Source organism: Manis javanica, chromosome 8 (assembly GCF_040802235.1).
Source record: "Manis javanica isolate MJ-LG chromosome 8, MJ_LKY, whole genome shotgun sequence".
NCBI classification, from domain to species: Eukaryota; Metazoa; Chordata; class Mammalia; order Pholidota; family Manidae; genus Manis; species Manis javanica.
Window position 1 is genome coordinate 40,079,756 of NC_133163.1, and position 14,007 is coordinate 40,093,762.

Sequence of the window (14,007 nt, forward strand, 5' to 3'; positions counted from 1 at the left end):
CTTCAATTAAATTAGTGAGTAGATGTGATTTAGATTTTTTTAAAAATCATTTTTGTTGTCCCACCCCCAAACATCATGATAAGACTCATAATAAACATACTGAATAAAATCACAAAATTCAGTGGGAAACAAAACAGTATGTAAATATTAATAATCAATCTCAAGGTAAAATAACTTTAATGTTTATGATCCAGTAAGGGAGTTAAAGCATATTTATAACCATATATGAATAAAATCACTCTAGATGTCAATATTCTGCTTTGTTTTAATTAGATTTTCCTCATCTAGGCTCATTATAGTATTCTTTATTGATCTTTTGAATATAATTGAAAATAACTGATCAGAAATTACACAGGATCTAATAGAAACAAATATCTCACTTTTTAAAGTTTTTGAGTTAGAAGAGAAAAATGGTTTCCAACCAAAAACAAGTATTTTTTTTTCATTTTTGTTTCCTCCATGAAAATAAAGCTTTTTAAAAAGTTTGACTTTTATTATTTTTGTAGCTATTTTTGATGATTTCTCTTCTAAATATTGAAGTGACTGAAATACTCACATTGTAAGTACATATTTCTACTCTGATTTTCTTACAGTGCATTGAAAAAATCTGGAAATAGCATTACATTAAAACAGTTCAATGATACGAGGAAATCTTCACTATTTTTGAAGTCTGTTGTAGCTGTCATTTAAATTCTTGAAAATGTTGTTAGTTAATGCTAAGTCTGAAAAAGAATAAGTAGGTATTTAAAACATTCAATAACAGAACTATTAAAGGATGAGAATTATGTGGCTGACATTCTCATAGTTACTGTTTTTGAGAGTCAGCAGCTACCGAGTAACCTGTTCATAATAACAGCTTTTATTTAGTTTCTAAATAAAATTAATAGGTTTTATTTTGTTTCTATTTATAGAGGTTTCAGGTCTATTTCCATAAATATACATGCACCTTCATTCAAATCATAATATAGTAATACTTCAGTTCACTATACGTGGAAATATTAGAACTTTCACCTAACTTTAAAAATTACTTCAGCACCTTAGTAATTGAAAGAACAGACAAAAAAAAGCAAGCCAGAAGACAAAGTCCCCATCAGGGATCTTAGCCATCAGCAACTTCAGGATACATTGTACACCCTTTCCTTCAGCTACGCTTGTCTAAAACTGCAAATCATACACAACTATCACCCTGAGGAAATATAAATTATTGAAAATAAAATTTTATTTATTTTACTTACTAAGGCAAGAAAGTAATCAATACATTTAATAGAAGTTTTCCCAAAATGTAGAAAAGGCATCTGACTTCCAGCTGATTAAAAAAATTAAGCCAATCATTTCAAAGTATCCTATTCTATGAGTTACATGTGTTATCTAGATTAGTTTTCTTTTTGACTTTTTTGTAATTGTACACTTGAACCTTGTCACCAATTCTAAATTAGCTTTTTGTTTCGTTTCATTTTTGGAGGATAGGAATATATACAGTGTCCTGATTGTTATAGATTATATTATTAAATTGCTAAAATTAATTATGAGACCTATGCTGTTTTTACTTGCATGTATATGTGTATGCATATGCAGTATATATTTATAAAATCTACAGATGTACACTATGTTGATGCTTAAAAACTCCAATTGTGGCAATTTAAGGACTTTTGTTGTTAATAATGGCTTAATACTTAAAACTGAACAGAGTCCTTCACAAGGTAAATTAACCAGGGAACTATGCCAATTTTGACTTTATTTCCATCCCATTGAATGACTAAATTCATTCTCTTTAGATTTAAAGCTCTTTCTACTGTTCCTCAACACTTCTTACAGAATTCCAGCTTGCTTTTCACCTTTTAACAGTTTAACATAGATGGCTGGATCAAGTCCATTGTTCCAATTGTATGTAGCTTAAAAAGCTCTGCAGTATTTTACTCTTTCCATTGTATCCAGCTTCCCTGAGTGCTCTGCTCACTGCATTTTACTCGTATTCTCTCTGTTTTCTAAACCCATTTATGCCTTTTCTTTCTGAAGACACTTGTTCATCTGGAAGCTCAAATTGACTTCTCCCCATTCTATTTCCTTAACTAAAAATGTACCATTAAGGTTGATTGAACTCTTTTAAAGCACTTCATAAAAAAAAAAATTGGAAGGCCATAAGAAAGTAGGCTACCAGTGTTTGTAAATACCTGTTTTCAGCCAGATTGATAGGAAGGAATAAAAAATAATTGGAAACTTTAAAATGTTAGTGATATATTTTTTTACAAATTAGTCTTTTTTGGTTGTTCTTTGAGAAACATACTTGTGAAACACTGAGGGGAGGGGAAGGAAGAGGAGGAGCATTATGGTTATAATTAAAGATGGAACAAATAATAAAGCCAACCTGCTAAAATTACCTAAAACATGTTCTGGGAAAAAAATAATGACTTACAAAATAAGGAAAATGTAAAACATGCAGGTCCACAACTAAAACCTACAGCTTTTAAGCCACATTTTTTTCTACTTAAAATATAGGTATTGTTATTTAAAAATAAATGTTAACCATAAATGGTATAAGACCCTAAACCATAAATGGTTTACAAACATAGTAAGATCATCACTAATCTTTTTTCCTATTTCTAATGTCTAAAAATGGAACTCTGCTGGTGTGAAAGATCTTTAAATATTTGGAAGTTAATTAGAATTATAATATTAAAAACCAGATGAAAATAAAGAATACTACTGGTGAAAAACACATTTTTATTTTAATGTTTGATCAAAATGTAATTAATTTTTAAAAAGCTACCAAAATATGTTATCCCGATGGGACTTTATCAGAGCATGGGTAAGCACTTTTTTATTGCATTTTTTAACTCTTTGATTTGAAATAATTTTAAATTTATAGAAGAGTTGCAATAATAACAGAGTTCCATATACCCAAACTTCTTTAATGTTAACATATTGCACAATCATGGTATAGTTATCAAAACCAAGAAATTAACATAAATGCAATACTATTAATTTAAGTCTTTATCCAGTTTTTTTACTAATGCCCTTTTTCTGTTCTAGAATCCAATCTAGAATTCTACTGTTGCTTTTAGTTGTCATGCCTCTCTGATCTGCTTCAATTTGCAACAGTTTCTTCGTCCTTCCTTTGATCATGACTGATTCTTTTGAATGATAATGGTCAGATGTTTGATAGAAACCTTCTGAGTTTGGGTTTGTCTAAGGTTTTATCATGATTAGGTTAAGGCTATGGATTTGGGGGAAGGATGTCACAGAAGCTATGTACTCTTCAGTGCATCCTATCAGAGGGGTACATGATATGTATCGATACATCTTAATATTTGGCAATATTAACCATGATCACTTGGTTAAGTAGGGCTGCCAGTTTCCTTCATTGTAAATTTACTGTTTTGTGGAAGTACTTTTACTTTTAATGATACGGTATAAGCAAAAACCTATTCTAGTTTTAAAATTGGCATTTTATGTAGAAAATGATAATGATGAATTGGCTTTTGACTGACCTAAAAGAGAATATAGTTAAAGAAAGGCCTTATAAATAAAACACAAATGATAAATAATTTGATTTCAGGTAAGTCACACTTTCAAAGCCACTTCTGAATTTCTTTGAATACACTAATCTATTTTTAGGTTACAGCATTTCATATTTTTGGTACAAAATCACTATTTTAATTATACGGGAAAATCATGACCAAAACAAAATTTTAAGATAAAAAATGCACAATTTGGGTCTGAGAAATGTCTTTTCTGTAGTTTACAAAACAATTTTATTCATGAAAGAAAAAGTAGTAATATTATAAATTTTTTAAGTAAAAATTTTTTAAGATATAATTTAAATTTTTATAACAAAAATTTATAGAAATATTATGCATAAATAACTGAATATTTCTAGCTGACCTAGTTCTAAAAGGCAACTGTGAAATAAAATTGCAATTCAGTATAGGTCTTTCTTTAAAAATATTTCAATAATGGAGGAAATTGCAGAGAGGTGAACAAGGAAAGTAGTTAAGAACGTGAGGTCATCCAGAATCTCTTAAGTTATATAGCAGAAGAATAAAAATACCAGCTCGTTTCTATCCTCACAAAAAACTGATTTGATTAGATTCCTTGAATAAGCAACAAAACTTGGCCTCAAGTACTTCGTTCTTCTCTTATAGAGCTATAGTTAACTTCTTTTTATGTAAGCAAGATTTAAGTGAAACTAAGAGCCCACAGTAAGATCTAATGTTTTAAAATATTAAACACTTCTCACAATTTATGATAGATTATAAATAAATAGTGAGATGACATGTTACTTAAATATAAGGATTATTTTAAAACTAGTCATGAGTGCCTACAAACACACATAGAGAGTACACACAAAATATTGTAGGCAAAAATATGTTCACAACCATAGTTAATTCTGTTACCAGAGAAATCCAGAACTATAAAAATAGAAGTAAATAATACAATTCTTATTGAGTACTTAATTATAGTCAATTTTCATATACAGAAATCAGATCACCTCGACATCATACATATATTCAGTTCAGCATTGCAGGCTCCTAATCTATAAAATACCCTGATTTTTAGCTTTCCATGTTGTTTGTGTAATTGTCCTTTAATTTAAAACAAGTCATATAATCATGCATATGACTTCATGAAAAATAAATCTATCAAGACATTTGCTGGGATCATAGAACTAATCTTAATGCACACATTACACATTTTCCCTAAGCTAAATACACTGGATGAGAATGAATAGTTCACAGTTTTTGCATGCATTAGGGCTCCACGAAAGCTGATTACATAGTACAGTATTAATAATTAAATGTCAATTCACTTGTAATCGTAAAAGCAATGAATTTGGAATTGAAAAAATCTAGGATTTGGTGCGATATCTACTCTTTTCCTTAAGCCAGTTTCTTTATCTAGAATGGAGACAGAACATGTCAAATCTACTTCATAGGGTTGTTACTAGGATGCACCATGTAAAATATGGGCCAGTGGTTTGTAAATTAAAGTACTACCTGCTTGTTTTGTTGTAATCAGTTGTGAAGTTTGTTAAAAATAATTTGTAAGCATTACTTAAAATTTCAGTTCTTGAATGACTTACTTAAAAATAATTTAGAGCTGATCTGAAGTTAATCGTATAAAATCTTAGATTCAATTATATTTTCATTTGAATTGTTGAACAGAGAAAGAGAGGAAGTTACAGCTATTGCTTTATGAGTTGCACATAGCCAATGGTTTAACTTATGTATACATTCCCAGGGGAATACATTGTACATCTTGCCTGTCAGCTGCTATAATGGCAGAAAAAAATTCAGAACTACTGTGCCAAATTATGTAAGTAATCATCCCCCTTGCTGCTTATATATGAAATTATTTATTGTATATTCATATTAAAATATACTTAAGGTTGGGTCTGTATCTGTTTTTTGTAAAGCCCCCAGCAATGCCTAAATACATGCTTATTATTATTCTTAGTGTTATTATCGAATTATGTACTACAGATGAATTTACTTTCAAGAAGAAATTAAGATGTTATTAAAAATTTATAGTAGAAATGATATCTCAAAATTTAGCAATGTTTACATTAAAATCAAATGATAGATTTAAAATATATTACAAATGCGTTGGAAAATATCGCTGAAAGAAATTATGCCAAATATTAACCAGAGGCTGGATAATGCTTCCCCTGCTTTTACTTTTCTACTTTTGTAAATTTTTCTCCAGTGAAAACCTGTTATGTTTATTTTTCCTGCCCAGTTTATTATTTAAAAAGGTACTTTTTATTATAAAAGAAGCATATATTCAGTATTTCATTTATACACAGCCATAAAAGATAAAAAGCAGATGATGTAAAGTTACTAACAAATAGTGAAGAACAAACCTTACCACAACACTGTAATGAAAGAACTGTCAAAACTAAAGGGCAACAAAGACATCTTCTGGACATCTTAAGAACTGCACAGTTATTTTCTAAACAGGATTTTTTTTATTTCCAGCTAAGTGCAATAGCTGTTTAAAAAACCACACATTAAGAAGTATAAAATTAATCTGGATTGGGCTTGAAATTTTAAATAATACACAATTAAATTAAAAACATACCTTTAAAGAAGAAAAGGTACAAAATTGTTGCATTCACATTGGAATTAGTTTCCAAAGTATATTTAAAACTATTTTCAGAAAGACGATAAAATACAAATAGTTTAGTAAAAATAATTTATTTTCACGCAAGGAACATATAAAATAGTACGAAAACTACATTCAATGTTGAGCCAATACTTGAAAAATCTAAATAGAATACTTCATGAATCATGGAGCCCATTAATATAAAAATGATGGGCAATTTAGTCATTAATTTAAAGAACTATATTTAATAAATAAGCAAATTCAAAACCATATTTGACTAATTTGTGATATATCCTATATATCCAATGCAATATTAAAAAAACATTATTTCCAGTGAAATATAATTATTAAGGGCCCAAATTTTAAATGAGTTCACTGAGTTTGAACATGTGTTCTCTTTAACCTAAAACTGATTGTTAAATGACATCACTATGGGCACAACTATTGTATATACAATAGTACTCTTTCATTCTTAGAGCATAAATGACTGGTTGCCCCCAGTTAGCCACCTTCAGGAAGTACTAGTGATGCCCCAAATTTGCATCTCTAAACAATTTTTAGGGCTGATACAGTTTCTAAGTATAATCCTGAAAACCTAGCAGTTCAACTAGCAAAACTCAACCTGCTTTAGTAATGGTTGTGTTTGCTAAGAAATGTATGCTTAGTTTTAGGTGATCCCAAATGAACATACACACTACAGATGAAAGCATGCTTATTTCCTACATTCAACTTTTCTAGTAACTTCATATGACAGGCCATACTAAAATTTTGTATCTAAATGCTATATAGTACTAAATATTTGAGTCATGGACTTTATGTTACTTGTATCTTTTCAAATTGTATGATATAAAAGTTTATGATTTTTCTAATGCAGAAATTCAAACGAATAAATAAGATAACCATAAAGAAAGTTTGAGAGAGGAGATGCTAAATAAAATTCACCAGGAGTGATAGAGATTATCCTCATATGGAACTGAAGTGCTGCGGTAACATAAGTAACATGATTATCTTTTTTTTTTCACAGACACTGCTACCTTTTGTACAACTACTGAACACAAATAGGTTTCTTGGTGAATATTCATTTCTTTTTAGGCAGTTAGGTTACATTCGATTTGATCTTGGAAAGTGGCTGCCAGGAATTCTGTCAGAAATAAAATATGAGTCAAATAATGGTGACTTAATTTCTTAATGGGTCAGCTACCTTAAGGTAATCCATAGTGAATAATTTCTATATGTTATACATGTACAATTTCAGCTAGACAATGAAAATGATCCTGTTTCTGGCTATCTAAATCTTGGGTTTTCTTGAGGACTCAGGGGGACATGGCTGATAGAGCAGAGAAGTCAGTGTAGCAAATGCCAGGCCTCTGCTAGATGTGCTGCTGAGCAGGTCACTCTAATAGGTGAGCTGGAGGTTAGCTACAAAGAAACTGGGGACAGGTTCCAAGTGGAAATCTAGGCAGAGAGCTGTTGAGCAGCAGAGTAGATTCTAACAAGAAGCAGTAGATGCTTAGACATTGAGCTGGTCCAGACTAGAGGAAGAGCAAATGGGAACTAAGGAGAAGTTTGAAGTATTTACAAAATTCTTGGCCTTTGCAATTTCAGAAAGTTGAATTTATCCGTTGTTCAAAATGTAAGTGAGTTGCTTTGCACATTCAATGAACAGAAGTGACTTAGGAGAGAATGTATGTTCCCTCACATGAGTACTAGGTGAGCACTATTCTATTTTGATAGTCATTTCTAAGCCTTTATGAATTATGATTAAATATATTAGACTTGGGAAGGTTTGGTGAATGTGGGAGAAGCCTTATGCTATCTGACAGTTTTACCCAGCTCTCATTGTAAATATCTAATAGCATATAACCATACTTCCTCTTTTCATACATGACTAGCACATTTGGAGAATTTTTTTTTAATAATGAGAAATGATATTAAAACAGAGAATAGCTTTACCTTTCCTCATCTTGGTTGCTCTGGAACATTTGCGTTGTTGGAGGTGCCATATTCTGACGTGATAAAAGAGATGCAGAGAGATTTATCTCTCTGAGTTGCCGAAAAGCTATTTCTGCATGTATGCTTTGAGGACTATTTGTCAGAATTCCTGCATTCTTATTTTTTTTATCTGCAATTAGGAATTATGAAATGAGAAGCATTAAGTAATAAAGCTTGTCTTTCAGCAGAATATGTACTAAACATATTTCATAACATGAATTAAAAGTTTTAAATAGAAATACAGAATTGGAATATATTTCTAGCACTTAATGCTGCTACATTTCTCTGAGCTAGTGAATCAATTTGATCCTTTCTAGGTAATTTTTAAAAATAAAAATATCTAGAGCTGTATGCTATAATAAATGTACAGATAAAATGACTATACTTTTCAAAATAAAAATTGGGTAATATTATCATAAAATAAAAAAGAAACTATAGAATTCTTCTAGAAAATCCTAAAAAAGTCACATAATGAATCTTGAAGAGAGATATGTGAGAAGGAAATTAAGGAGCTGCAAAAAAAAAAAAAAAGGAAGATAATGATGTAATTCCTAAAGATGACATTGTACTGCTAAGGAAGCTAATAACAATTTGGTATGTCTAGTTTTACTGCTAGTTATATATACTGGGCAAAGCATAAAAAGTCTCACTATGATTAACAATTAAAACCTTGAAGACGTAAGTATGTAGAATAGAAATAAGTTAAAGAAAAAATAACACCATGACACATTAAATTATGGTTGGGTTCCTCTAAAAATAGTCAAATAGAGCAAGCTACTATTCTTAGCAGGCTTTTAGGTCATTTTGTAATTATTGTGATGTTCCTTTTTATTGACTCTGAGGCAAAGTAGAATGTTAAAAGGAATGGAAGAGGTGAGCCCTCAGAGATGGAGTAGCTACCCCAATTTCACCAAAATGATAGGCAGTGAAAATCTGGAATTAAGGAAAAGGCTTGCTAAACCTGAATCAAAATGTGTACAATAGAATGAACCATTTGCATACCCTGTCCTTTTAATATACACCCTGTTTACAGCTCTACCTCTTGAAACTCTTCCTTAGTATAAGCTTTATGAATATTTCACTGTGGTTTCAAGGACAAAGTCTGATCTCCTTAGTAAGATATCCTTTATACCCCAGGAGTCTATTGTTAGCAGTATTTTAAAGCCTCTGATTTCTACTTTTAGCAGGATGTACTAACGAACTGGTTTAAGTAATGATATGCTATGAAATATACAAATTGATATACAAGCTTTGAAGAGAAGCCAGGAAATAATTGTGCAAGTTCAAATTAGGTACAAATGTTTAGTTACGACTTAATTAGTAGTTGAACAAAACTAAAAACACTAGACTCTGAAATCAGAATGGCCACATGAAACTTGAATAAAAATGCAATTTTAGGAAATATAAACTTAAAACATGCAATTTTAAGAAGTATTAGAAATCAAAATGAGATTTTTATTTCAAATGAAATGTTGTGGTTTTTTTTCCACTCTGAAACTTTCTCAAAATACCTTCAACCTCAGGAGTTAAAGTGAAGTCAGGTCCTGCATAATGGCTAAATCCACCAGGCAGAATTACATTTGTTATCTTTATGGGAGAAGCTTTCACTTGGCCAAATGATCCACCTTCTGTAGGAAAGTTGGTAACAGGAATACACTGCATAATAAAATAAAACTGTTAAGAAAATAGTGCCTCCAAAACTCAGATCAATAGGTTTAGTCCTTACCATGAGCCCCACTTGATAACTTAAAATTTCGAGGTCAGGAGTAATGCTTGCCTAAAGTCAGAGTTGGTATGAGGCAAAAACTGTGAAGCTGTCTTTTGGGCCCTTAACCTCCCTCAGGACCTATGTTCTGTCTTTTTAGACTGCACTGTATTCATCACTAGAATCTTAGTGCGATGGCACCTTCCCCTTTCCAAAGGGTCTCAAGTATAGAATTAAGAAAATGAGAATTATGCCTTTTCCTCTTTGTAATTGCTTCTTTTTTTTCTGAATTGAATTTCTGGATAGTAAGAGTTATATCTTCTACATCTTTGTATTCCCCACATTATCTCATTATGTGCCTGGAAGTTAGTTTTCAAAAACAAGTATATGAAAAGGGGACTAAGGAAGCATCTTACAGCAATCACTTTTAATGAATGTGCTAACTCTCTAAATAGTGTTTACATTTTAACTTAGTTGAGGATTAAGAGTTGTTTAAAAGAATTTCAGGAATGATCAAATGGAGGAGAAAGACTGGAGATTCTTGGTTTTCCTGGAAATTTAATTTAGGCTGGAGACTTGGTTTCCCTAGAAATTTATGCCTACTTTGTCTTCATTGACTTGCTTTGTTTATACTTTAAAAAATATGAATTCTGAATATATGATTCAATTTATTTAGTTAAAAATTGTGTAAAATTATATACTTGTATAAAATTACTTATTTCCTTCATACCAGTGTTACCAAGAATGCAGCTTTGTAATGAGCACAAGTCAGGCCTTTTACTAAAGCTGGTCAGTCCCAAATTCCCTAGCTAATTCCTTTGTGGGAATTTCTTTCCATCACTAATCTAGAATGTTGTTAAATTTCCTTCCGAAACTAAAGTACCAAAATATTCTGGTTTAAAGGGCAAATTTAGGTTTCATTTATTAATTAATCTGAAACAAGACAAAACAAAAAATACATTAAACTGAACTGATAAGTGTGAAAAGTATTCTGTTCTCACATTTCCTGCACAGCTAAAAGAAATAATGGCTTGATTAGTTTCTAGCCATGAAAATAAAAGTTATTGAATCTTAAAATAGATTTTTCTAAAAAAATGAAGACTTCAAATATTCTCTTTATTTTGCTGACCATGTATAGATGAATCAAAAATATTTTTTAAATAAAATGTTTATATATGGAATAAGTGGAAAGATAATTAAATTCTTATATATGGCTCTGATTCAAATGTCAAGACATCTAGAATCACTAAAGACATATCATATCATTACACTATGGGAAAAGTTTGAGTTCATTATATGAGAAATAGGAAAGAATAGACAACAAGCAATCCCTTTAGTGAAATACTCACCATTACCTAAATTTTGGGTTTATGTACTTCTGCTATATTAAACCAATTAAAATATACATGGAAATTGAGATCTTTATAGTTGTGATTTCTTTATATGTAATTTACATGTAACTTAAAAATTTTTGCCAGCATTACCATAACACAGAATTTATTATTTTAATTAATGTGACAATTTCTATTGGTCTCTCACTGGATCCCTTACATATGTGGTGTGGTTGGCAGAGCAATGCCCCTGCTCCGTGAAAAAAGGTCCACATCTTTATCTCCCAAACCTGTGAATATTACCTTTCTGTGCAGGTATAATTAAGTTTAAGATTTTGAGATGGGGAGATGATACTGGATTTCCGAGGTGGGCCCGATACAATCACAAGGGGGTCTTGTAAGAGTCCGGCAGAGAGAAGACGTAGTGGTGGAAGCCGAGGGGAAAGTGGTGCCTCGCGGCAGGAGGCCGTGAGCCAGGTAAGGCAGACAGCCTCTAGGAGCTTGACCAAGCAAATAATGCGTTTCTCTCCTAGAGTTGCCACAAGGAATGCAGCTCTGCGAAACTTTTGATTTTAGCTCTGTGAGAATGACTTTCAGCCTTCTGACTCTAAAATTCTAAGATAATAAATTTGCATTGTTTCAAGCCATGAAATTCGAGGTAATTTGTTACAGCAGCAAGAGGAAACTGAAGTTTCCTTCAGTTTTCCACTCCTGGAAGCAAGAAGTGACTTGCAGCAGAAATACAAAGTAGAGAAAGGGAAAGGAGGCTTAAATTACTGAACCTAATTTTATGATTATTTGTTCTCTTCTGAAAGACAGGAGCTTGTGACATAATTTCAATAGATGACATTAGATGATGCCCTTTCTTAGTTATATCATAGAGATTAGTGATGTTAGAATTTTTTCACAAAGTATAGTTTTAAGAAAATTCTTGTAGGTAGAACCCATAAATGAATGACCTTCCTTTGCCTAATCTAGATATAATCTTTATTAACATTGTACAGTTTTAATCCTCTAGGTCTGTGTAGCTACTTTGACCTATAATAGGAGCTCCTTAACAAAAAAAGTCAAGGTTAATAAAAAAAGTCAAGGAATAATTAAGAATTAGGTGTATAATTCATATTTATCTTTTTTAAACATGCAAAACATAAAAGTACATGCAGTCACCAATCTTTTGATGAAGGGCCAAGACCTTTTCTATAATGGTCCTTTGATTGGTATTTTATCTGATAATTTTTAGATAAATCCACCTTAAGGTTTTGCCTATAATTTCCAGTTTTTGTTTCTTTAAAGTATCAAGAATTTAAAGATGTGGAGAAAATCTGAATGCAACAATCTGTTGAAATTTTTAAAAATAATTTCCTACATATTTTGTGTTAATTTTTATAATTTTCTCCTTTATTTTATAGGATTTTTTCCACCCAATCTAATTTGATAGTTTATGTTTGTGTGTGTGAGAATGATTTTATCTAGACTTTCCAAAGTATCCCATTTGGTTTTCACAGTAACATAGACTAAAATTTGTACTTATAATGCATTTATTTAAAATAAAATACCTGACGTAACACATTTTTGAAAAAACACAACCCACTCTTGATAAGTATGTGAATCTACTGCTGAAGGCAGGAGTGTCCTAGAGAGGAGCCCAGTAATACTAAACAGTCAGCATGCTCTGGGAGTCGGTTCTACAGAGGGAACAGAATGTCAGGCAAACAAATGAGTTCGTGTGAAAGCAACTCCAGTAGTCTTATCTTTTTCCTCTTCAATATAACTTTTAAAAGTAATCTTTGGTCACTAATTGCTGTCTGGCTTTCACTTAGACTAGAGTAGAGGTTCACTTACATTCTCACTGCCTATCTCTAAGCAAAGTCTTCATTATCTCTCTCCTGAATTATTCTAAAAGCCTCTGAACCAGTTTCCCTGCCTCTAAAGCCTTTTCTTTCTCAATCCTTGCAAAGTCACAGCTCTACTAATGTTACTCCTTTCTTCAAAATCCATAGCTTTTCTGGGGTGAATTTAGTCCTTGGAGGATGGTCATGAAGAATCTTGGTGTTCAAGGACAGAATTTCCTAATAATATGTTTTTGTGGCTTCTTTTTCTAACCTCTCTCCTATCATGGTCAGATACCTTTTTAGGGTTCATGGATAAAAGGTGCAATTGTTCTGCCAATATACAAGAAAAGAGGTGTGCATCTCCCTTCTTAGATAAACTACACAGTCCAGAGAGCTGAGGTCAGAATTCATTTCTTTCCTTCTTAGCTGCTATGTTGAAAGAGTTTTATTGTTAGTTTCTGTTTATGAAAGTGATATAATTTCTTACTTTCTGGTATTATCTAACATATTTATAAGTGATATTGTGATATCGTTTCTCACCTTCTAGTGTTATCTGATATATTGAGCAAGAGGCACACAGATTTAAAATAATTTGCTTTATGTCAAAGTACATTATTAGATTAAGGAGCTTCCCTGGCATGTGTGTGTGTGTGTGTGTGTGCGCGCACGCACAAATGCTCTATTCACCAGAGCAAGCTGCTTTTGATAGTAATCACCAGTAGATATTAAAATAATTAACGAAAACATCATAGCTCAGGTTTAAACATATAAGTAAAGAGGTACAAGATATAATGTTCATTTATTAATAATTTAGAATTTTAAAAGGAAAAACAGAAATAATTATTACCGAATTTTTCTTTGCTTGTAATTCAGAGAAGTAAATTTCAGCTTTTGCCTTATCATCTGAATTCACAGGAATTTCATCTAACATTTGTAAGTTAGGTAGTTTAAATATGAGCACATGGCGATGTAGCATTTTTCTACAAATCTGAAAAAAGTTTAAAATAACAATTTATTCCTTTAAAAAAACCTTTGATTTCAAAGT

At 31.3% G+C, this 14,007-nt stretch overlaps 1 protein-coding gene across 11 annotated transcripts in view; it reads right to left on the minus strand.

The window, feature by feature from the left end:
• Window positions 1-6,283: 6,283 nt before the first annotated feature.
• The window catches only part of LRRC9 (leucine rich repeat containing 9), a 143,087-nt gene continuing 135,363 nt past the window's right edge, over window positions 6,284-14,007 (minus strand). For all 11 annotated transcript variants that reach the window (XM_073242302.1, XM_073242309.1, XM_073242308.1 and 8 more), the window contains 4 exons: window positions 13,810-13,950; window positions 9,606-9,750; window positions 8,056-8,224; window positions 6,284-7,243 (listed from right to left, as the gene is read on the minus strand). In XM_073242302.1, the coding sequence (XP_073098403.1) occupies window positions 7,204-7,243; window positions 8,056-8,224; window positions 9,606-9,750; window positions 13,810-13,950 (495 nt within the window). In that variant the 3' untranslated portion in view covers window positions 6,284-7,203. The remainder of the gene's footprint in view (window positions 7,244-8,055; window positions 8,225-9,605; window positions 9,751-13,809; window positions 13,951-14,007) is intronic.